The sequence below is a fragment of the Natrix helvetica genome, assembly GCF_964273705.1.
Source record: "Natrix helvetica genome assembly, chromosome: 3".
NCBI lineage: Eukaryota > Metazoa > Chordata > Lepidosauria > Squamata > Natricidae > Natrix > Natrix helvetica.
Window position 1 is genome coordinate 33197405 of NC_138549.1, and position 25851 is coordinate 33223255.

Genomic DNA, 25851 nt, shown 5'->3' on the forward strand with positions numbered 1-25851 from the left:
TCACAGCTGGTGTAATTCCATAGAATTCTTTCCATCCATTGCCTCTACTTGCTGTTCAAGTACAGCCATGAATCTAAGAGGGTCCAAATTATGAGTCAGTTCTCTTTCAGGCAACACAACTTTCCTTGTTCATACTTTAAAATAAAATTGATTTTGGATTTCGGTGGCCTTCGAATCCACAGCCACTTTCTCTCACAAACATTCAGTATGAGTTTATTTTTCCTCATTAATCGTTGGGTATTGCAGCACTACACCTCCTATTCAGTTAGGAGTTATACTGATGACCTCACACACTGCCTACAGATGATATGACACAATGGCATGGGATAGTTGTTAAACAGCGGGAGGGGGGGCACAGATCTCTGTATCAGATAAATCTAAGGCACTCCCTCCTACCACAACTGAATAAAACTTGATACTAGAAAAGGGGAACCATCAAAATATGGTGCATTGCTTCCAGATGGCCAAGATGGATACCATGGTACTAAAGACTGGCAAGGCATGAAGTCTTTGCATTCTGATCTTGCCAAAGATTGTCGATCAATGTGGTTTCCAACCATATTCTTATCTGAATCTTGACTGACAGAGATCCAAATACTCCGCTTCACTCAGATTTCCTGTAGCTGTCTGCTGATCATGTTCTCAACAGTATTTCTTTAAAAAGAGCTATAGCTTTTTAAAACAACACATTTAGTGGCATCTGCTTGAGCAAAGGTGTACCCTGACTGCCTCTTTCAAAGTGGCTGTATCAGTGACAGATTTACTTCCCTCGGCTTTTAAAAAATGTGTTGTGCATTTTTTCCCACTCCGTTCAAATCTGCTTAAATCTGCATTATGCTGATACTTTTAATGCTACAATTTTTAATATTAGGTTTTAGTTGTTCATTTTACTAATGTGTACATGTGATACAGCTGAAAACAAAATTATTAAATTCTACATAAAAACTGTAGATGTCTACATAGAAACAGCACGAGACTTTTCAACAGCATTGGAAATTATAGTCAAAAGCTCTGTTTTTTACATTACAATGTCTAAAGTCTGGCTCCCTTTATTTGAGGATTAAGACCATGCTTCTATACACATATACTGAATTAAGCTTATTCTCTGTAATTATAGAAAGGATTACAAGAGAATGTAGTTGTTAAGCAGAACAGCATTTTGTACCTTTAGGAAAAAAGTTAATGTTCCTATTATTTAGTTGAAATCTTTCGGTGGAGAAGAATGCTTGAAAACTGTGTGGGCTACACACCAGCATTGCACTACAGCAAAAATACGCAGTCTGAAATCCAGGATGGTGTATGGTTCACAAAAGCTTTAAATGAAGCCTTCAGACAACTCCCTATGTCGACATCAAATAGTATTATTTCAAAGTGATAAAATAGAGAAATTATTAAATAACATGCCTGGAAAGTAAACATGTGAATTATATTTAATTTTAAACCCATGACCGATTGGGCTATAATTTCAAAATTATTTCCTTATCTAAACAGATAAACAGAAGGACCCCAAAAAGGCAAAAATTCAGTGGAATCAGAAGCATCTGGAAATGACCATGGCAGCATTGAAATACCACAACTTTGTCAGATTTCAATCCTGCAGGAGTCATGGGTCCTGGATTTTGAATGCATGCTTTAAGTTAGCCCATTTGTGGTACGTTCATTCAAAATCTGTTGCCCTATGATGCACTGTTCTGCTAATTAAAGGTTACAGTCAAATACAAACGTTTCAGCAATATTTAGATTTAAATACATGGCAACAGCTTTTTGTCCTGACAGCTTTCACTAGTTTTTAGAAGGCAGCCTCCAAACAAAGTCCTGGTACACTTTGTTTAAGCTAATCCAGTGGAGAAAAAAGTTTGATTAAAGATGCCAATGTAATTGTAAGCATTCGCAATGTAATATATTGCTGAAAGGGCAAATAATTGAAATAGACTATCAAAAGGCACGACAGTACCAGTCAACCTCTAGCTAAAGCTTTTTATATTTTGGGGAAGAAAATGAAGATGGAGATGTTTTCAGTTTGATGTGCTTTGAGGAGAGCACAATATTGTAATGATGATGGGATTTGGTGAAATCTGAGAACAAAATTCCCAGATATACATTATACACACATCCAGAGTTTGTATATCACTTTCAGAACTAAAATTAAACATAAAAATGAAATGATGCTATTTAAGAGAAGACCGTTTTCATACCACTAGTCTCAGTTGGCGGCGGGGGGTGGGAGGAGGAGAGGAAATAAAACAAGATTTCATGGAGAAAATCAACAGCTGCTTAGAAAATCTTGAAAGCTATGTTAGTGGATAGAATTGTTTTAAATCGGGCATCTACCTTCCCAAAATATCGGTGTTCTGAAAGATGAAAAGAATGACTTGATTATCTCTATATATTCCTTAAGAGTTTTAATACATAAAGTCCAGGGGAAGAGAAAGAATCTATCAAGCTGAAAAAAGTAAAAGCAGAAACCCAAGCAATATTGCTATTTATATAAATCACATCATTTTATGAGGAAATAATGTTTTCACTGACATTTTAATTATTTATACATATTTATGGCACCAAGTTAAAAGTCTCTGGGCTTCCTACAAGAATACCACATGACACCTATGTTATGATTGACACTCAACCAGCTCAGTCACTTTCTCAAGCCCTAGAAAGAAGGAGCTAGCACATTCCTTCCAAAAATAGGTATTATTTCATAAAAAATAAAATCTATCTGAATATTTTCCCAAAAAAATAAAATACACTATTTTTGATATTAGCCGTCATTAGGTTTTCACAGATGTCATTACTCATTTTAATTGAACATTGAAATTTTTACCTATCTATAATATATATATATATATATTTAGATTTAGGAATCATTTTTAAAATGCATATTTACTCAAGCAATACTAAATACTAAACTAAAAATGTCTTTTTATTTTAAAAAATTATCTGTTGCTTCTCCCCAATGTGGGATCCAAGACTGCCCCAAACATAAATAACCCATTATAAATAGCACAAAAAATTATTTCCTCTAGTCAGTCTAGACCACATTTGCTACAATTCCTTCAATTTGACTGTGACTGGTGGAGATTACAGTTCAAAACCTGTTAAAAGCAGCATGTAGCTTTAGAAAACCTTAAGTAATTGTTATAATTCAAATCCTGCAAAGAGCTGACCAGTTTTTTTTTTAAAAGGAGAGATTTGTACAACCAAAACATGTCCAACATTTGTAGACCTAAGGATAATTGGCCTATTACAACAGGACCAATTTATGGCCAAATGGAAATCTCAACAAGTACCTAAATACTCCAACTGTCCATTTCTGGTTAACACAGAATATGGGCATTAGCAGGCAGCTTGGAATTAACTATGTCAATATTATGAGGATACGATCCAGAATACTGATCCTAACTGAGGAGATGCTCCAAAAACTGCTCTAGGAGGAATTAGTCTTATATGGATCTTATACCCTTAGCAGCTCTCAGAGGAAAAAAGTCCAATTGGGAAGGAGGGAGGGAGGGAAGGAAGGAAGGAAAATGTGTACATGTGTGAAATTTCAGGTTATTCTTGATTTTAGGAGGCTGCCAGGACAAAGCTCTACAGTCTTCTTAGCGATATCACAGAAGTGGTTTGCTTTTGCTATTTCTTTCTTGGGCTGAGATAAAGAATGACAGGTCCAAAATCAAGTTTTTGGACAAAGGCAGGACTAGAACTCATGATATCCTGGTTTTTAGCCCGATGCCTAATCACTACAACAAACTGGCATATTTATTACTGTTTAATATAGTACTAACGACTAATATATCAATAATGATAAAATGAAAACATGCTAAAAATAGGTTTCCCTAATTTTTGATCAGGGCTAACAACTCAGCCCAACGAAATTAGTTTCTAATACTCCTTTTGTACCTCTTCCAGTCCCTCTCATTTGATGCAGGACTGAATATTTAACTTCTGTGGTTCTAATTGGATCATTTCCACTACCCCCACAATGAACCCTGTTTTGTTGTTTTTGCTGTCTAGTAGATTATTTTAATCTTGTATTATTTAATACAATGTTTTGAGCCATTTCCATTTTCTCTATTTCTGTATGCTGCCCAGAACCCTCTGAAGTAGGAAGACCAATACACAATACATTTAAATACACAAATGAATGAATACTAGAAGTGTTTTTTGTTCCTTTATTATATTAAAGTCATTTCTAGAAGTATGGTAACTCTCAGTGAGACAGGACATATTTGACATTTGCACTTATACAATACAATCGTATTTAAACATTTGGAGGTCTAAAATTTCAAGGGAAGCAATTCTGTTACAGTGGCATGCAGACATTGTTCCAATGTCATTTAATTTTCAAAAGGATTTGATATGCAGTCATTGACAGGCTTTTCTGTTTTGTTTTTTGTTTTGTTTTAGGGAAGGAGTAGAAAACAATGTACTTATTCAAATCAGTGCATATGGCTATGATTTCCAGCTTAATGCACGAATAAGCCCCACTAAAAGATATTAGAGTTGTGTAAAGGGACAAACACTTTTACCCTCCTTCAGCCATTTAGAGAGTGCAGCCAGTTAGAAATAATTTTTTATCTGCAAATCACTGTTGGATATATGAGTTACTGGTACAATTTGCATGTGACACTATTAAACTATAATTGGCTTTAGTTTTAAGGATCTGTATATTTAATCATGCCGGCCACATGACCACAGAGGCGTCTTCGTTCAGCACTGGCTCTTTGGCTTTGAAATGGAGATGAGCACCGCCCCCTAGAGTTGGGAACGACAAGCACATATGTGTGAGGGAATTTTTACCTTTATGATATTTGCACCTATGCTAAGAAAGAAACCATGATTAATTTCGGCAACACATGGCACTGTAACTGAAGCTGCAATTTGATGCTGGTTTACAAATCTTACTTTATTTAAAATATGATCATCATGTCTGAATCTAGAATCTTAGCCTTACTGCTGATATTGTTTGCACCTTGTCATTTTTTCTGAACTCCAAAAAAGAGAAAGAAAAGGAATAGAAAAGCCAGGAATCTGCTGAATAAGTCTGATTACTTGGTTGACTGCAAGACTGACCCCATTAAATCAAATTATAGCTCAAAGCTCTAATGTTATGCTAGTCAACCATCGAGGTCAACATCAATATCCAGTGATGGTTTACACCTGGCAAGCCAGCTGAGTTAAAAAAGAATTCTACACAATTTCCACTTCCAATTCCACATATCAGAATACAAATCTAAGAATGAAAGTGAAACTAATGTAAAAAATATTAGGGCTGCAGCATAATCTCTCAAGTGAGACTTACAGTCCACTTCTTCAACTTAAAGAAGGTCCAGACGTACTAAGACTTCAACTTCCTGAGACATACACTGTTCTAATTGTTTTAATCTGCAATAGTCATATTAATTCCAGATACAAATATATGTAAACCAAAGGCTTCAGGAAAAGATGCTATATAATTAAAAAAATGTTACAGCAGGTTTCAGAGAAACAACAAAATTAAGGCGGGCAGACAAAGCCAATGTCTAAACAAATGTTTCGTTTCCTTTTGGTGGTGAAATGGGGAGTGGTAAAATGTAAAGCATTGATACAACTAACAAGCCTCACAAAAGGAAATAGCTAACAGTTTCTATCAAGCTTTTAAAATAAACAGGAAGTTAAGTGGAAAAGGAAAAAGCAAGCCAAACTCAATACTCATATAATGTCTTTCACATCAAACAAATGGAAAACTGCAAGACAAGAGCAAGACCGTTTAGGCTACTGACATTGGTAACATCAGGCAGAAAAATAATTATCAAACTATATTAATTCAAATATACAAAAAAGCTGTTCTCTTTTTTTAAAAGCAAAGATTTTACAGCAATATTTAATAACAAAATCTTCATTTGTAGACTTATGTCTTATCCTTTGGCCAAATCTTGGCCATTGGGTTTTGCCAAAGCACTTCTGCAGAAAAGAAAAGGATTTCTTTTATTTACACTTTACAGAAGCAACTGTCATTTTTGCTCTCATGATTTCAAAATTGGCACCACACTTAGTAGTTGTTAATTGAAAGCTGAACCTAGACAGAATTTTCAGTATTCTAACTCAAGTGCAAAAAATAAAATATTCCCCTCTAAATGAATACATTGACTTTGTCCAGATTTTTTTTTTTTACAATTTAGAGGCAACCCTCACACCAGTATGAAACTATAACTTTTAATTAATTTGTTGTTATGTATTTAAATCAGTTTTTTAATGATAAACTACAATCTGTGTTCAGTATGATGTGAATAAGCTTTGAATGGTTTACAATTACCAGGATAAAGAAAAGCATGGGAATTTCAGTCCTATAACATGATAATCCACATGTTCTCTTTGGAAAAGACATAATATTATTGATAATTAGTAACAAAACAATCAAGAAAAAGGGAGCTTAATGTTCATGTTTAACTTTTGAAGCACATTTAAATGGACAATATATAAAATCCACGATATTTATCATAATGTCTGAGATCTTACTGGCAGTCCTAAAATACTAAGTTATTTATGTATCCTAAAACTTTGAATCTGCAGGATATTTTAAACAAATTATGAACAAATCTTTGGTTTAATGCAAAATCACATTTCTCTGTACATCTACAAATACATTTTCACCAGATTCCAATAACTTGTTGATGAGCATTTTGGAACAGTCAATGCTCCTATTCCATGGCTAGGACATTATTATAGACAAAACTAAACTGATTCACTCTTGCAAGTGATAAAGATGAAACTATATCAGTTACCGTGAATCCTTCGCTTTGCCTTACAAAATAGATATATACCTTTGTTTTCACAGAATGATTATAAACTGTTACCACAGATCAATAACAGAAGGTCACTGAACCAACATCTTACTGGAACAGAAGGAGACAAATCACTATAGAGATAGTTTTAACATCAAGCTTCAGATGGCCACAATCCTTACTGATTTAGCTCCACATAAGACTAATAGTAGCTATAAGACTAAAAATGTCCCAATTATTTCTGTTCACCTCGTAAGAACTGACCGAGTGGGCATGTTCCAGGCCCTCTCTATTAAACATGTCAACTTATATTGTTGTGCCTCTCTGCTCCTGTGCTGACTAGCTGAAATAACATCTTCCCCCAGAGATCTGGATGGCCTCAAACATGATTATCTTTCTCAAGGTTTAAAGACATAGTTGCTCCACACTGCATTTGGGCCAGGATATTAAGCAAACTCCATTGATTGTTTCGTTTGGCTGTTTTTACCAATTGTGAATTGTGAATGTTTAGATGTTAAGTAGGTGTTCTGCTGTAGGTAGTCTTGGCTGTCTATTTTAAATAATTGGGTTGTGGCTTTTAATTTTCTGTTTGCCACCTAAAATCATAGCAGTGGGATGATTGGCCGTATCGATTGCTTAGATATAAGACAGTGGTTCTCAATCTGTGGGTCGGGACCCCTTTGGGGTTCGAACAAACCTTTTACAGGGGTTGCCTAAGACCGTTGGAAAACACATATTTTTGAAAAAATACAGAAAACATAAAGTAATTTTATGGTTGGGGATCACCACAACTTGAGGAACTGTATTAAAGGGTCATGGCATTAGGAAGGTTGAGATCCACTGGTATAAGAGTTAGCCTGTAGTAAGACGGGTGGCCATAAAATTTGATAAATTTAAAAAAAGGAGGGAGGGAGGGAGAGAAAGAAAGAGAGAAAGAGAGAGAGAGAGAGAGAGAGAGAGAGAAAGAAAGAAAGAAAGAAAGAAAGAAAGAAAGAAAGAAAGAAAGAAAGAAAGGTTAAGTGTAGTACAGGGTTTTGGGGTTTATTCCCAAGAAGATATTACCCTATGAGCCCCAATTAGCCTGGTCCAGGGCCAAATTTGAAGAATTAAAGCTGGATGAGAGCTAATGAATTAGGCTGTTTATACTAGACTATGTAGGCCTTTAGTAAAATCAGGCTCTGGAAAGTCAGAAACTAATGCTTGTTGAGTTTCTACTCTGTGGTATGACTTAATTATTCTTAAAACAATTACCCTTGTCATTCCTCTGTCTCTGTTATTTCATTCTATCAATAGGAGCCAATTATGTGAAATAGGAGACACGAAAACAAAGAAAAATGATGTCAGAGAACAGCATGAGTTATGCTAGATGGAGGAAATAATGTTTTATTAACAGTACAATGTTACTTACAGAATTTAACTTGTAAGATTATCCCAGGTTATTTTCAACTAACAATATATAGGCACTGTAAAATATGCTACATAAAAACCTACTTGATCACATTCCTATTTGTTTTCTAAGGGATGCGTGATTGTGGACTAACTGCACCCTTTTCTAGGCCATGAGAGTCTGGCAAGTTACTCATATATCTGGTTCAAAATGGAACTGCCTATTTGCTGATCAGTGATACAGGAGAACACCATATGCAAGAGCAGCACTGGTCTCCTGTTGGCTCACAATAGTGCTGAAATCTTTTATGGTTTTTGTTTCTTCAGCACCATCTGATCCAGGTAGAATCTAATTGCACACATTACTCTGGACAAGAATTCTTTCATTCTTTCTTTCATTCAAGATGTTAAATGGGAAGAACTTAGAAACAAGCTTACACCATAGAAACTCCCTAGGTCAAGAATAGCCTGTTCCCCCACAAGCTTAGGATACCCCCCCCCCCCCCAGCAAACATGTTAAGGCTGCTTTTTGGCAAGCAGTGGCAGAAGATGTCATTGAACCGAAAACACCTATTCAGAGTAATAAAGGTTAGATGACTACTTTGAGATTCAAATGTAATGAATCCACAGAGAAAGCAATTTACAAATGTCAGGGTAAATAGATGAATAAAATAAATGGTAAAGATTCCCCTCGCACATATATACTGGTCATTCCCGACTCTTGGAGGCGGTGCTCATCTCCGTTTCTAAGCCGAAGAGCCAGCACTGTCCGAAGATGTCTCCGTGTTCATGTGGCCGGCATGACTAAATGCCAGAGGCACAATGGAACATTGTTACCTTCCCACCAAAGGTGGTCCCTATTTTCTTACTTGCATTTTTACATGCTTTCGAACTGCTAGATTGGCAGGAGCTGGAACAAGTAGCAGGAGCTCACTCCGTTACACAGTGCTAGGGATTCTAACCGCTGAACTGCCGACCTTCTGATCGACAAGCTCAATGTCTTAGCCACTGAGCCACCGCGCCCCATTTATAAATAAGATAAAATCATACAAAACATGGATATCTTCATAACAGGGAACTTTGGAATACATTTAAAAGCAAAAGCCCAAATTTCTGATTTTCTTTCAATGAGGCAATAATCACTTCTCATTAGAGTTGTTTTCTCTCAAACAAACAAACAAAGCTATTCGCAAATTGAAATCCTCTTCTCTCTATATTCTGAATTAACAGAAACTATACCTATACTCGTTTAAAGAAAACAAAATCCTTAATATGATACTCCAGATAAACATTTAAATAAAACATTTGTAAAATTAACTCAGGTTTTAGATAAGGACTTACCCAATGTGTCTTTTAGATTTTTAACCAAGGAACCTTTCTTCAAGCTGTTCTTTCTCTCCACATAATTTGATGGCACATATCCTGTTTTGTTGGCTGCATTTCTTACCCTCCACCATGTCTTGGAATCATCCAGCAGCCAGAGGCGTTCATTCTTTTTTATGTCAAGTTCCTGATCCTGTTGGGCAGTATAATCCCACTTCGCTATAACAATAACTTCTTCTGTCATCTTTCATGGAGTCTCTCTGTCATAAAACAAATAGATGCATTGAAACACTCGCAAGTTCCTCCACCATTCATTCAAACTTTTAAGGCCTGAAAAATGTTAGAAAATATTTTTAAGAAGATATACCATTCAGTGATCTTCAAGTCATTTACCACGCATAAAATACAAATTAACTGAAATGGATTCTCTGCCGCCTCGATAGTTAGTGAAAAGAACAGAAGAAACCGAGAGCCTTATAAGCACAACAGAGTGACTTTTTTTTTTCAACTTCATGACAAACTGGCTCATAGACTATGCTCAGCTTAGCACAATATGCTACTATTAATTCTAAGGGAACAGAGTTTAGTCTTCAGGTCATGATCTTTGTAATTCCAATGAATGACATCAGTGATGGGTTCCTACCAGTTCGGCTAAACCGGTAGTGGTATGGCGGCCTGGGTTGCTGGAAGCAGCAGCGACCCAGGCCTGCCACAACCCTGAACCGGTTCCCTAGCCACCGCCATCTTGTTTTTGATTTTTAATTGAATTGCGCATGCGCACGCACGAGCAAACCATCAGTAAAGCCAGCCGGAATCCACCCCTGAATGACATGCAGGTTTTTCTACATGAACATTTCCCCATTAAACAGAAATACAATTCCCCTTAATAATATCTTTGTGCTATAGATTTTCCTAAGCAACTTCATTATCTCTGCTTCTTTTATTTAACCTTCTTCACCCCTCCCACTGCACTGACTTGATCACAGAACATAAGCATTATTAATGTCACATAAAATGTACCCAGTTTATATTTCTGAAAATTAGCTAATTCATAACCCAGATGCTGATATGGCAAATTAAGCACAGTAATACTGTGAAATCCTGTCGGGAGAGAGACTGTCCCAATCAGGAGAATGGGTCAAGTGGGGATTAGTCTGCAATCATTAGTAGATGCAAGAGGGCAAGTTCTGACCTTTCAATGCCAATGAACCTTATCTAGTTCAGGGGCAAACTACCAGGCTGGGAAGATTCCTGTGAAATAGGCAATAAAACAAAACAATGAAGTAACGAGTTTAAACTCTTCTCCTTTGAGTCTGGCTGTTTCCTCTGACAAATCCTTCTGAAATACAAATCGGAATATGTATAAACTCCAAATCTATTAATCAACATTTAAACTTTTTATTAATTATATAGCAGTAATTCTTTGTCAATAATTTTAAAGTGAATATGCCATATTCAATATAGGACCAATTTATTAATGTTGCTCTACTTCTTTTGCTCCAAAACAATTCTGCAATTAGATCCATGAAATTGAGGAACTTGCCTTCTCCCAATAGATCGCACCTGCCATCTTCAAGCGTGGGCTTAAAATGGGAACGGAGCTGCCGTCTTTCTGTAAGTCTTGGTGGGAGGGGATGGGGTGCTGGCTTTGTTTCAGTAAGTGGAATGATTGGTTGTGTGGTTGTATCATGATTGGTAGATTGGTGCTGATTGGTGCAGGCTGTGTGTGCATTGTTGTTTTGTATTGTAACGACTTGGGTGGTGGGTGGTGTTCGTTTGTTGGCTAGGGCTGGTTTCCAGATGTTTGGTAGGCGGGAGGTATCATCACGTTTGTTCATGCTGTGGGGGTGTTTCTCTATTTCGATGGCTTCCATGATTATTCTCTTGTGGAGGTGTTCTGTTTTGGAGATTAACCTGGCTCCTTCAAAGTTGATTTCATGTCCTTTAGCTTTAAGGTGCTGGAAAAGGGAAGAAGGTTTTTCTTTTTTTCTTACTGCGTTCTTGTGTTCTGTGATGCGTGCATTTATCCTCCTGTTTGTTTGTCCTATGTATATTGCTGGTCAGATTTTGCATGGTATTTTGTAGACTCCTTGGTTTTCTAGCTGGATTTTGTCTTTGGGGTTTCTTAAGATGTTGGCTATTTTTTGGTCAGTGGTGAAGGGTGTCCTGATATTGTGCTTGTGGAGAATTTTGCTGATTTTATCTGTGGTGCCTTTGATGTAAGGGAGGAGGGTGATGCCATTGTCCTGTTCCGTGTCTTGTTTTTTGGGGGGAGTCTCCTTTTGGATTAGGTTGGTGATTGTTTTTCTTTGGAATCCATTGCAGATTAATACATTTGTGAGTTTGTGTAATTCAGTTTTCAGGTGGTCTTTGTCGGCTAGGCGTTTGGTTCTGGAGATGAGGGCCTTGGCTACAGAGTTGATCTGTGCAGGGTGGTGATGGGATTGTGCATTTAAGTAGCGGTTGGTGTGTGTTTTTTTTCTGGTAGATGGTGTGTCCTAGGGAGCCATTGGGTTTTTTGTAGATTAGGACATCCAGAAAGGGAAGTTGGTTGTTTGCTTCTATTTCCATGGTGAATTGTATTTTGGGGTGTAGGCTGTTGAGATGTGTGAGGAAGTTGTCCAGTTTTTTTTTTCCATGTGGCCAAATCACGAAAGTGTCATCAACATATCTAAACTCTTGATGACACTTTCGTGATTTGGCCACACGGAAAAGAAAAACTGGACAACTTCCTCACACATCTCAACAGCCTACACCCCAAAATACAATTCACCATGGAAATAGAAGCAAACCACCAACTTCCCTTTCTGGGTGTCCTAATCTACAAAAAACCCAGTGGCTCCCTAGGACACACCATCTACCAGAAAAAAACACACACCAACCGCTACTTAAATGCACAATCCCATCACCACCCTGTACAGATCAACTCTGTAGCCAAGACCCTCATCTCCAGAACCAAACGCCTAGCCGACAAAGACCACCTGAAAACTGAATTACACAAACTCACAAATGTATTAATCTGCAATGGATTCCAAAGAAAAACAATCACCAACCTAATCCAAAAGGAGACTCCCCCCAAAAAACAAGACACGGAACAGGACAATGGCATCGCCCTCCTCCCTTACATCAAAGGCACCACAGATAAAATCAGCAAAATTCTCCACAAGCACAATATCAGGACACCCTTCACCACTGACCAAAAAATAGCCAACATCTTAAGAAACCCCAAAAACAAAATCCAGCTAGAAAACCAAGGAGTCTACAAAATACCATGCAAAATCTGACCAGCAATATACATCGCATCCTCCCACATACATCCCTGCGGCCAATCCGCTCTCACAGGGAGGGCCTTCTCCTGGTGCCGTCCACGAGGCAATGCCAACGGGCGACACCAAGGAGTAGGGCCTTCTCTGTGATGGGCCCAACCCTCTGGAATGACCTCCCCCCCGACATTAGAACCACTACTGACCTCCACTCCTTCCGACAGAAACTGAAGACACACCTGTTCCGACTGGCTGGTTTGGCATAATTTTTAACGTCTACCTCCTGGCATACACATTCTTACTGGTTTTTAGAGGGATAGTGTTTTAAATTTAATCTGATATTTTAAACTTTTGTATCGATTTATTTATTTAGCTGTACAGTTTGGCATATTTTATCCTCCTCTCATACATGTATTTAGGTAGTTATTTCTATGTTTTAATCTGTTGTATTTTAATACGGACTGTACACCGCCCCGAGTCCCTTTCGGGAGAGGGGGTGGTATATAAACGCTAATAAATAATAAATAATAATAATAATAACATAGGACAAACAAACAGGAGGATAAATGCACGCATCACAGAACACAAGAACGCAGTAAGGAAAAAGGAAAAAACTTCTTCCCTTTTCCAGCACCTTAAAGCTAAAGGACATGAAATCAACTTTGAAGGAGCCAGGTTAATCTCCAAAACAGAACACCTCCACAAGAGAATAATCATGGAAGCCATCGAAATAGAGAAACACCCCCACAGCATGAACAAACGTGATGATACCTCCCGCCTACCAAACATCTGGAAACCAGCCCTAGCCAACAAACGAACACCACCTACCACCCAAGCCGTTACAATACAAAACAACAATGCACACACAGCCTGCACCAATCAGCACCAATCTACCAATCATGATACAACCACACAACCAATCATTCCACTTACTGAAACAAAGCCAGCACCCCATCCCCTCCCACCAAGACTTACAGAAAGACGGCAGCTCCGTTCCCATTTTAAGCCCACGCTTGAAGATGGCAGGTGAGATCCTGCCGAAACGTTGCAAAGCCGGAAGCACCAAGCCGGAAGCAGCAGCCTGAAGATGATGAATGAGACTTCATCGAAACGTCGTGAAGATACTTCCAATTCTATGCGGGAGAAAACCCAAACAACCAAAGACGTGTATATGCCTATCAGCTTTAATGAATTAATATGACAAATATTCTTATGGCAGGCAAAGATTCCACTCTATGATCTAATTATAAATCATTTCTCTTGATAAAGTGGCATTGAGATTTTTAACAATTACTTTCAGTACTGAGAGCTTTGCCCAATCTGGTGGAAAATGCATGATTGCAAAACTGATTTTTACCTAAAAATACTTACACTATGGGATAATCCCGGCATAAAAATAGCATTTAAATCTGATGGTGGGGTTTTTTGTTTTGGCAAACTGGATGTCTCATAATTACTTCACTGCAAGGAAGCCATTTTTAAAACTTTCAGAATTAAAAAGGTATGATGTACTTTTTTCCTTAGTTACTTGAGCATTTACTATTTGTTTTATGATGCAGTGGGCTTCTGAAGTTTCACAAATGTTTTTGACCGTTTAACTGATTCCTGCTTCTCACAATTTTTGTTCATCAGTTCAGACCTGGTTGAAAATAGTTTTAATATCAGGGGTGGTGGTGGAAGGGACGGAACACAGCAAAATGCAAGCTATGTGGAGATTATATGACACAGTAGGATATAAAATGAAAAGAAATTGGGCCCCAAAATAAGCATTAGGGCTTATTTTGGTGGGGTGCCTTACCAACTGCCCCCCATGTTCACTTCTTCTGCATGCTTGAGATGGGGCAGAAGGCTGCATGGCACACCAGTGCCACCACCGCAAGGCAGAGTGGTAGAGCTGCTCCGCACCGGCTTACCCGAGGGCCTCTGCAATCAGGCCACCCAGGCCACTTGCCTCCTGCTCCACTCTGGCCATAAGCAAGCAGAAAAAATGGGCCATGGCCACATGAACTCCCACCGGACATAGCTGTCAGCACTGCCGCTGCAAGGCAAGTGTCAGAATCTGAGCTAAGCTGGTGCAGGGCACATGTGGCAGCTCCACCATCACTCCCCCTTGCCTTGTGACCACAGCACCGCAAGCAACCAGATAGAATGAGCGGGCAGGTGGGTATGCAGGCTCTTACATATGGCTTATTTTGAGGGTAGGGCTTATACTAGGCAGACAGCTTGTTTTCAGCATAGGTCTTATTTTCAGGGAAGCAAGGGTAAGAATTCAAAAAACAACCCCTATAGCAGCATGTAAGTTTTAATGAATTTCTGTACTGCATAGACACGGACATAAGTTATATGTAATAAAACCCTTTGTATTCAGTATTCTATCTTGTGTGCCACTTTTACTGCTGCTCAAATCAAATTCTTTGTCATGTTATTACATGGTTTTTACCATAGCACTTTTCTTTTAAGACGATACACAAAATTAAAAAATAGCACACTTGAACAAGAAACTTAGGACTTTTGTCAACATCTTCTGAGAAGGAAGACATAATTGCCGCTGAACATGTGGAACAACACTGAATTTTCCTATTCAGTCTTAAAGTATATCCAGTATGCTCAGCGGTGGGATCCACTTACCTTCCCTACCGGTTCGCAAATGGGAGCACACTCTGTGTGTTCGCTCCACGCGTGCGCCATTTTCTGCGCACGCGCACCACATTACATTGGGGCAGGTGGGCGGAGCCTCCCGCAGCCACTGCTACCACTTCTCCCAAACCGGAGAGCCTGCTGAATACCACCTCTGAGTTTGCTATAAATTGTAATAATCTAATTAGCTTTTAGTGCCATTTCTAAACAGAATTTTGAAACACACAGGAGTTTGCCCATGCTCCAATTTTTTTAAAAAACAGAAGTTTTTGTTACACAGGTTTTTACCGTAATATAATATTCACAAGAGGAAAAAGCCTTATTTCTCAGAATGACTTCGCTCCTTTGAAATATTGAGAAAGCACTACAAAATATTTTGTAGTTCCATACAGTTGTACACCATTGTGTACATAACAGTACCACACACACTATTAACTTCTTTTGGGATTTTAATGACAATGATTGAAAATTGTGACATACAGAAAGATTTCCCGTACAGAAGAATGCTAAGAGAAAAGAAGAAAAAGTGATGTCAAAGAGATGTCACCTTTTATTGTTATTAACACCAGCCCCCTGAAGCAAGATACAGACAAAGGCTGTGAAGGCTCCAGAGTGATTTGGAAAAAGGAAAATTTCGATCTCAAGTGAGCATCTTTTTGCTATTCATTACTGTGGACTAACTTTCTGTGAACTGACATGTTTCGGCATGACCTTAAAACTGGTCTGCTGTGTAAGAGTCAAATTAAATTCAAGGAATTGATTCCTTAAAGTACTGGTGCTGCATAGTTCCACATTTCTAAAAAATACACAAGCTTAGCATAAGTAAGGTGAGAAATAAGAAAGCGAGTATAGTTTCTAATTCCTCTACACTCTCCTATCACTGGTTTTCTGCTTGCTGGTGGATAGACAGATAAGCTTTCTACCTAATAGATAACCATACTTGACATGATTTTATTCACTGTAACAAGCCCTTATCTAAAACTAATGTATTATTTTGCTACTGTATGAATTCATGTTCTTGCTAAATTTTACTGTCTACTTTGTAATAATATTTTACATGTACAATAAGCATTCAATAACTTTCAAATGCTGTAATTTCAAAACAAATTAGCCATGCTTCTCTACTTAACAGATTATTCCATTATTATTTTCCTTCAAAATCAACTATTTCTCTGTAACTTTACGGTTTATGAATTTCAGAATTGAAGATCCCATTCCCGCACCAATCACACACACACATTGATAGGTTTTGCCTGATAAAGTGTCCATATTTATTTTTGGTAGTACACTTTTAAATAGACAAACAATAAAATAGCCCGTTCAGATAAAGGAATCATTTGTGCAACAGCAAACAAATTGTGATACTCTATCTAAACAATTGTTGCAATTTTCAGATATCTTTCTCCCATTTGAGATACGCACGGGCAACTTTCAGAACCAAGTTGATACACTACAGTTACAAAACGAATGATGTGTCCTCACCACAGGGAGATTATACCTGTGGATTATTTTATCATTTAGTTTAGATTAATTTCAATTAAGGCAAAGAGGAAAATTTGGCCTTTTGCATGATTGGAAAATGTAGCTGCAGCATGAAGAGCTGCTATGTCATCATTATTAAAAGCATCCAAAGCTATCATCTGGGCATCCCTTCTTAAAACAAAGCAGTGTTGATTTAAAAAGTAAGTCACTTGCAATATGCATATTAGAAGTTGACTTTTTAAAATGTGTTGTGACACAAGAAAACTCTCAGTTGAAAGCCATTAGTACTGACTCTGGTAGGCAGCCAAAACAGGCTACTAGCTGTGGGGGGAAGCAAAGTTGATTGTGCAAGATATTGTATGAATTAGCTTAGAAGCCATGCCATTTTGGATCAAACTTATCTTACTACACCTATCAGATAACCAATAAGACTAATGCAGAAGCACAAAGATGTTCCATACTGATAATGATCTGAGTATGTTTATTGCTTAGAAATTGCTTACAAACAGATACTCAAATGTTTCCAGTGCCATATTTATTTCCAGGAAAACATATGTATGGTTGTTTAATCTCTGAAATAAGAGTCTCATACTATGACACTGTAAGGCAAAACCAACGTGAATCGTAAAAACTGACCTCAAGTGAAAGTTGTCCTCATTTTGATAAGCAGGTTATCAGGCCTGTTGTAATAAGCTCTATTTACAGGTATTAATTTATTACCAAAGTTTCTTTAAAACTGAAATCTGATTGGAAGAAATATATCAAGATCCTGAGTATTTCCCTGTGCTTTTCTATTTTCATACAAAATATAACCATACAATGCCAGGAACAGAAATATAAGAGATGCTAACAGCTTGTCATGTATTCCTATATTGTCTCCAAATCCTCTTCCCCTCCCAAATCCAAACTGTTATTGAAAATGCATAAAAAGGAATGTACTTCCAATTATAAAACTTAGAACAGTGTTATATTTTCTCTTATTTACTTTTTCTCTTATAAATGCTTAAGGCCACCCAACGCCACAAAAACTCTGGGTGGTATAAACAATCATATAATACAAGAAAACAGAAAAAGAAAAATTGCCCAGGCAATCATTTAAAAGACAATCAAACATGCATGACCTGCCATCTACTCCAACCAAACACTTAGGAGAAGACACTTTTATTATCTTTATCCATCATATTTTTAAAAAATATTTCTCCCAAATAGATAAGCTATTTTATAATAATGTCAGATAAGTCAGATAAACCATGCAAAATAGCCTACCTTGTTTACATTGCTTTTTCTGAAAATGCAGATGCTAGGCACTCTTTTCAAATATATATATATATATATATTTCAAGAGCCAACACCTGCTCTTCTGCCTAACTGTAAAATGCATCTGATAAAAAGTTCAACCCACAGCCACTCCAAAGAACATACAAGTCCTTTCCTACACAGGCCTACTTACAGGAAACCTCAAGTTAGCTTACTTTTGAGGCAACAACAATAATATAGTTCCTTTGCAAAAGGAAAGCTGGTTGCATGCCCGATTAGTTACACAGTGCACCGATTATTTTATGCACATAATCCTATCATATATTCTTAATTATGCAATGAGATTATTATTTGCAGCTCCTATCTTAAACTGCTATAATCAGAAAAAGACATCTATAACAAAGGCAAGTTGACAATTTTTTTCACGTATTTCATCTGAAAGGACAACCAACCCTTAAAATGTTTAGCGTAAACTTAAAATTGGCAAAAGCCAGCAATCCTTTTTTCCTCTTGGATCCAATGTGTGGCTTCAGCCCATGAATGCAAGCCAAGAGTGAGTAATGCAAGTTAATAAGCAGTCTTGAATACAGGTATGCTAGAGACCAGAGAAAGGGTGTGAGATACATCAGGAACTCAAAAATACTTTAAAACAAACAAAAGTCTTCTCTTTAAAAAACAAGCAAAATTCTCCTACATGACCTGAAACAACTTTTTCCTGCTCCCTTGATAATACAGCATTCTCTTGCTCCATTCACCACCCTGGCATACACTGGCACCAGTCAAATTTAAACTCCAGTATATGCTTGTTAACATTTCTAATGTGTTATATAACATTGCGCCAAGCTGGCAGCCTCCCTTTGGTCAATATTTATTTGGTCAATATTTAAGAACAGCAATAGAAAATATTTCTCTGCTTTTTGCTGACTTTGAAGGGAAAAAAATAACCTGTCTCATTAAAGTAACCTTGTCTTTTCCCAGGATTGCAAAGCTCCTGTAGTGACTTCCATTTCATCCCTGTTATGTCAGACACAAATGTATCTGCTTTAATAGGATAACAATATTTTCTGCGTTTGTATTTTTGCACATTCTGAAGTCCCTCTTTTCAATCATATTAGAAATATTGCATGGATCTATTGCATATTTTCCATTAGCACACTCAGGAAAACGGCAAATAAAAATTAGAATTAGAAAAAAAAATAAGCTTATTTGCTCTTGAATTTAACACAGAAAAGATCCAACTATTTTAGCTCATTACAAAAATTTAATTTCCTTTTGCAGACAATTTTCTATTTTACGGTATTTTTAAAATAAAGATTCTTTGCCGAAACAGCTTGTGTATCTATTGTTCTTTGAGCTTGGTTGTTTTCTTGCAGATTTTTCATTATCAAACTAGATGAAACGTCTGCAAAAAAACACCAATCAAGCTTACAGAGCATCAGAGACTCCACAGTTCAACTCTCAGCTATAAATATTCTATCTTCTTCCTAGGATATAGCAAGTGATCAGCTGGTTTTATCCCTGAAATGTATTTGATTTTAGTTCCCTGAGAGCTAAAATCCTACATGGACCATGATGATGATGATGTTTGTCCATCGTGTTCAAAGAGGACCTTGACATCTACCAGGTTGTGGACTGTCCATGATGTGTCCGCAAATGGCTGGTAAGGCCTATACGGGCATGAAATGTTCTGCCACATGTCGGGCAGACATGTGGAGGCACCATTGTTGCAGCATTTGCAGCTCTGGCTTTGCGGAGTGCTCGCTTCTCTTGTGCTATGGTTGTTCTTCTGTCCTCAGATGTCTGGCAGCCTTGGTGGATCAGCGTGCGCCATAGACATAAGAAGACATGGAAACTTGGCTTTCCTATCAAATTCAAACTATACAATTCTACCAAAATGTCCCAAAGATGCTTTTTCAAGAGACAATTGGGACTTTCTGAATTTTATTTGAAGACATTTCAAAATGTCTTCAAAGAAAAACCAGAAAGTCCAGTTGCCTCTTGAAAAAGCACCCTTGGGACAATGATGACTTGGATGAATGAGAATCTGTAGACAATTCTACCAAAACGTTTGTGTTAACAACAACAGATTTGATTATCACACAGGTTTGCATCACAAACACCAGGCTTAGGACTACGGGTACAATACCTCTAAAGAACATAAAGTAGTTTTCCATTTTGTCAACCAGGTCCATGATTACTTATTAAAAGCTTTTTTTATTAATTTTTATCCTACTTCTACTACTCTAGAAGTAATTCAAGCCAGGAAACATAACTAATTCTCCTTCCTCTTCCTATTTTCCCTACAACAACCTTGTAAGTTGAGCTGGGAGAAAGAGACTGGCCGACAGTCACCCAGTTGGCTTTCATTCCTAAGGAGGGAGTAGAATTCAGAATGTCCTGGTTTCTAGGTCATCACCTTAATCACTATACCAAACTGGCTCCCCAAGTTAATATTTAAGTAATGTTATATCTAGATATGCCTTTGTAAGCAAAAAATAGTATGTGGAAGAAAACTGGACTTGTATTTCTACCAGAGGGGGGTATAAACAATTGAAATTTTGTTCCATATCAGGAAGGTTGCCATTATGGTACTCAGCTAAAATAATGCCAGTAATTACATTCAGCCAAATGCAAACCTTTCCCTTGATCAAGAAACTGAAGTGCTGTAGGGAGCAGGAGAACAGTAGAGCCAGAGCATGGGTCCTGTCACTCCACTGTTTTAGAATGCCTGAGAAATGTTGAAAATGGAACAATTTAATTGGAAACTGCCAAACAGAAGAAATTACTTATTCATAAGTATCGTGGTTTTCAGCTCAAACTAGCAGACCTGAAAATTTGTCCATTAGAGAAAGGAGGTCACTTCTTTAGTTAGTATTTGTAGTGACTGATAATCACATACCACGATGTTTTCATCCAGTTTATTTCATGTTTTTAAGCATTCCAAAAATAGAGTGTACTGGAGGAGAAAAGGCAATTCCAAATGACTGAGATGATTGTTTTCTCTTTGAAAAAACTTGCCCAATGTTTATGTTTTTCAGAGTTAAATTTGAACACACACAAGCACACACAGACCTTGTTATGATTGTGAGATTAGGGTTTGGGTTTTTTTGGTGCCTATAAGTCATTCTTGATTCCTGGTGACTGCCTGGAGAAGTCTCTGCACTTTTCTTGGCAACAATTAGGAGTTGTTCGAGTCCTACTTAGGCACGAACTGACGGGCCAGTCCCTTTCTTAGCCCTAAAAAGAAGGCAATGGCAAACCACTTCCAAATCTCTTTCCAAGAATACTACAGGGGGTTGCCCAGCAGTTGCTAGGAGTCCAGAAGGACTCAAAGGCACTATCTAGTGCAAACAAATTAAGTGACAATTTGTCTCTATTGCAAGTCTGTTAATTTAAATATATTGATACATCTTGTGATAAGCATACATTGAACTATGGTAGTTTTAAAAACCTGAGATCTCAGCCCCCCTTTTATTTGATATGAATGTGGTACAACAAAGTTCTTCTCAGCTTTACCTAAATCACTTTTAAGTCAAAATATTGCTAATCATCTACTGCCTAATTTTTTTATAACTGGAAACACTTTATTACAACAATTACTGATAGGTGTCCACAGGAGGGCATACACGTCATGACACAAAAGACGTGAACTTTGCATGGACCTCACAATGTCACACACAAGTACTGTAAATGGCAGTTTTCAGTTCAGCATTGTGGTGAAGTCTTAGCCTACTGGTCCTTGATATAAATTGGTGAGATGAACTAAAGTTTTGGGGGAAGTATAGAAGAGACATCTAAACTATAAAATCTGCATTTATGTTTTGATGTCAACAAGTTTTATGCTTTAAAGGGGAAAATGAATTGTTGCATTATGCTGCAGTAAGGAAAGCCTTTTTGCAAACAACACAAAAATCTGCTAAGACTTTGCTTCTGTATAAAAATAACCTAACCTAACCTGATCTTTATGGGTAAAAAAAAGCCCTTCTAAACCTGTTGTTGAATATAAAAAGGGATGGCACACAGTACTCAACCAGTCTGGAAATGTCAGCTAAAAAAAGGCCATATTTGAAAGCTGAGCTACTAGTATTAAGAGCTATCAGCATGCAACAGGAGACAAGCCGAACGTTGGACATGACTGGCCTAAGCACCCAGTCCAATTTCGTGCCATGTTCACAGAGGTGTTTAGGAAAGAGTACCATAAAAACACCTGATGGAGAAAAACAGAAGAGAATCTGAGCATGGATACATGTTTATGCTTGGGCCAATAGCATGTGGATGAAAAGGGAGCAAGGGAGAAAAAGCATTCTTACCTAACATTCTGTCCTCCCTTATTGTGACAGTGGCTTGTTGTCCAATTGTCCAGTTATAGTTACACATTTTCTTTAGGTGAGAATCAATATCATGATCCCCAATCTGGCTGTCACCAAACCGCACTCTAGTTTATATCTGGAGGCTGTGGTGGTCTTGATGGGAAACAAGCTTCAAGAGTAAGTTGCTATAGGGCTGTGATGGCTAACCTAGCTCTCTCTGCGGGCACGCAAGCCGTTGCCCAGCTTAGCGCAGGTGCCTCCCAGCTGATTTTCAAGTCTCTGCCATGCATGTGGGAGACGTGTGCGCAAGAGTGGGGGACATGGGGGGGCGCATGCACATACGCAAGGGGGAGGGGGAGTCGCACACACATGCATGGGGAGTGCGGTGCTCCCCCATGACCTATTTTTTTTGTTTCAGGGAGGTCTGCTACACCCAAAATGGGGCGCAAGGGGTGTGCAGCAGTGCCCCACAGCCCATTTTTGGTCCCAGGAGGCTTCAGGGACGCCTGCTAGGGCCAAAATGGAGTATGGGGGAGGGGAGGGGGAGCTGTCCCACACACGATTTCGGCACGCAAGGAGAAAAAGGTTAGTCATCACTGCTATAAGGACATTCTATCTTTTATTTTGAATGAGAGTGCAATACCGCAGATGGAACTTCTGCATAATTTCAAAGAGCGGATGGGAGCCACAGCTAGGAGGTCCTTGTATCACTTTCTCATAGCTATCAACTGCACCTGTTTCTAAATGACCACAAGCAGAAAGGGTCATTTGGTCACCTCCAAATTGAATTACAACAGTGCATTCTATACGGGGCTACCCTTAAAGACCAATTAAAAACATTCAGCCGGTACCAAAGGCAGTGATGAGGAAAACTATGAGTACTTTTCCTTTAGTCCATCTTAACACTTCTGTGCCACAAGATGCATGGTTGCCAGTGTGCTTCCAGGTTCAATTAAAAAAAAAAATGTGTGCAGTTGCCTATAAAGCCCTTCGTGGCTTGACATGGGTTACTTGCAAGCTCGTCTCGGTTTTATATATCCATCCTGTTAGATCCAGCAGGAGAAGCATGCTCTGAATACCATCCAGTACCGAGTTACATGCAGCAGGGCCTAGGAAGAGAGCCTTTTCTGCCACGGCACCTGCCCTCTGGAGCACCATTCCTGATTTTCAATGGCAGCCCAGTGGTTTGGAATAAAATCTCAAGGAAATCATACTGCCCTATTCCCTCATGGCTTTTGGATGGATATAAGAAACTAAAATCTTTCAGATAGTGAAATTAAGAGCATGAGTATTTATTTTATATGTTACCTACGGTTTTTTTATAACAAAGTTTTATTGGTTTTTATACATATATAGGAAAAGGTAAATGGATATACCGAAAATTTTGGCAGCTTCCACACTGGTGGTAGAAATCCATCCAAGAAAACTCACAGGTTTAACAATCTTAAAAGCAAAATATAAAAGAAAGCAGTAGACAAGGTCTCATTCTATATTGTCAACCATGTGTTCATTCATTTTTCTTTGTCACTTTCTATGATATCACCAATTACTATTATTTTGAATACTTTTATTTTTGTGATCTGAACCTTTTCGATATTGCTCCTTCTTTCCTGCCCCCAGAGGAAGCCTCGCCCCCCCACTCCTCCTTATCTTGCATCTTACTGTCCCTTACACTATCCTCACTGAGTTCATCACCTGGGAGAGAGAGATGGGGGGTCTTCCTCTCTCTCTCAGGTTCCGCTGATCAAGCGCTTCCTAAAGGGGGCGGCTAATCTCCGGCCTACCCCCATTCATAGGTTCCTTACTTGGGATTTGCCCCTGGTTCTCCGAGCATTGACGGGGTCCCCGTTCGAACCTCTCCGGTCCGTTCATCTGAGGCTTTTGTCCCTTAAGGTGGTTTTTCTAGTGGCTATTACTTCGGCCCGGCGTATTTCAGAGCTGGGCGCTCTTTCGTCCAAGGATGACCTTTGCCATTTTCACCAGGATAGGGCGGTTCTTCGTCTTGATCCTACCTTTCTTCCAAAGGTTAACACTCCTTTTCACAGGGAACAGATCATCCTGCCTGACTTTTGTCCAGGCCCGTCTTGTGATAGGGAGAGGCTTTGGCACTGTTTGGATGTGCGTCGCGCTCTGTGTTTCACAAGTCGGAGGCGTTATTTGTCTCTTTCCAGCCTGGGACGCTGGGGGCCAGGGTGTCCTCGGCAACCATTGGCTGTTGGCTGCAACAAGCCATTGTAGAGGCCTATGGGGCGACGGGTCATCCTGTCCCCTTGGGGATAACGGCCCATTCCACTAGGAGTGCCGCGACCACGGCGGCATGGGCCACTAGGGCTCCCTTGGGGGTCATTTGCCGGGCAGCTACTTGGGCGTCCCCGACCCCATTCATCCAGCATTACCGGCTGGATTCGTTTGCTTTGGCGGAGGCGTCGTTTGGTCAGAGGGTCTTGCAGAGTAGTAGCGGATCCTCCCCTTGGGCCGTAGTTGTTGCTTCTTCCCTCCCTGGGACTGAGCTTGGGTATGTCCCACACGTGACCACTCCCTCTCCCCCACTGGAAAAAGAATGTTGGTCTTACCTGAACGTATCTTTTCGGGGGGGAGAGGGAGTGGTCACGACCCGCCCTGTTGAAGTTCAGGCAAGACCAACGTTCTTTCCGCTAGCCCCTCAGTTCACAATAAGGAATAGTGAATTAACCTGAAATATTGTAGATAATACTGATGATATAGTTCCTGTACTGAAAAAAATCTATATCCTTTAGCACTATGGAATGTTTCTAGATTTGGGAAAAAAATAAAATTATGAGTTTGAAAACAGTCTGTTATAATCATCCTGAAGTGGTATTTAGAACGCTCATGTCTGCTATTAACTTACATCAAAAGCTAGTAAAGAAGTGCAATAATTTTAGCACAGTTGCTATTGCTTTCTGTAGTAAGCAAACTGACACAATGATCCTTGACATATTCTAAAGCAGCTATGTATGAGGTCTAGACCCACCTTGAAATTATAGGATCTGGTACAGAACAAGTCAGAGGTGGGATGTTGCCAGTTCGGACTGGTTCACCCGAACCAGTTGTTCCAATTCCGCATGGTTCAAAGAACCAGAAAAATCAGACCACTGGTTGGCCCCGCCCCTACCCAATTTTTGGGCCGTTTTCCACGTCGATTTCAGGCCATTTTTCGGGCCATTTTCCTGGCCAAAATAGGCCCTAAAATGGCTTGAAAACGGCCCCAAAAGCATCCAAAATACGGGCCATTTTTCCCAGCCAAAATCAGCCCCAAAAAGCAGACCATTTTTGAGGCAGTTTTGAGGGGCAAAAATGGCCTGAAAACAGCCCCAAAACAGGCTGGTTTTGGGGCGTTTTCAGGGATCTTTCTTTCCTCCCACCTACCCACCCCCAGAGACCTCTGCATTCCCTCCCCAACTCTGCTTGTCC

At 38.8% G+C, this 25851-nt stretch overlaps 1 protein-coding gene across 3 annotated transcripts in view; it reads right to left on the reverse strand.

Annotated features, from left to right (window-relative positions):
• Window positions 1-25851, reverse strand: part of NCK2 (NCK adaptor protein 2) — an 82292-nt gene that overhangs the window by 19433 nt on the left and 37008 nt on the right. For all 3 annotated transcript variants that reach the window (XM_081949501.1, XM_081949500.1, XM_081949502.1), the window contains exon 2: window positions 9489-9730. In XM_081949501.1, coding sequence (XP_081805627.1) covers window positions 9489-9714 — 226 coding nt within the window. In that variant the 5' untranslated portion in view covers window positions 9715-9730. The remainder of the gene's footprint in view (window positions 1-9488; window positions 9731-25851) is intronic.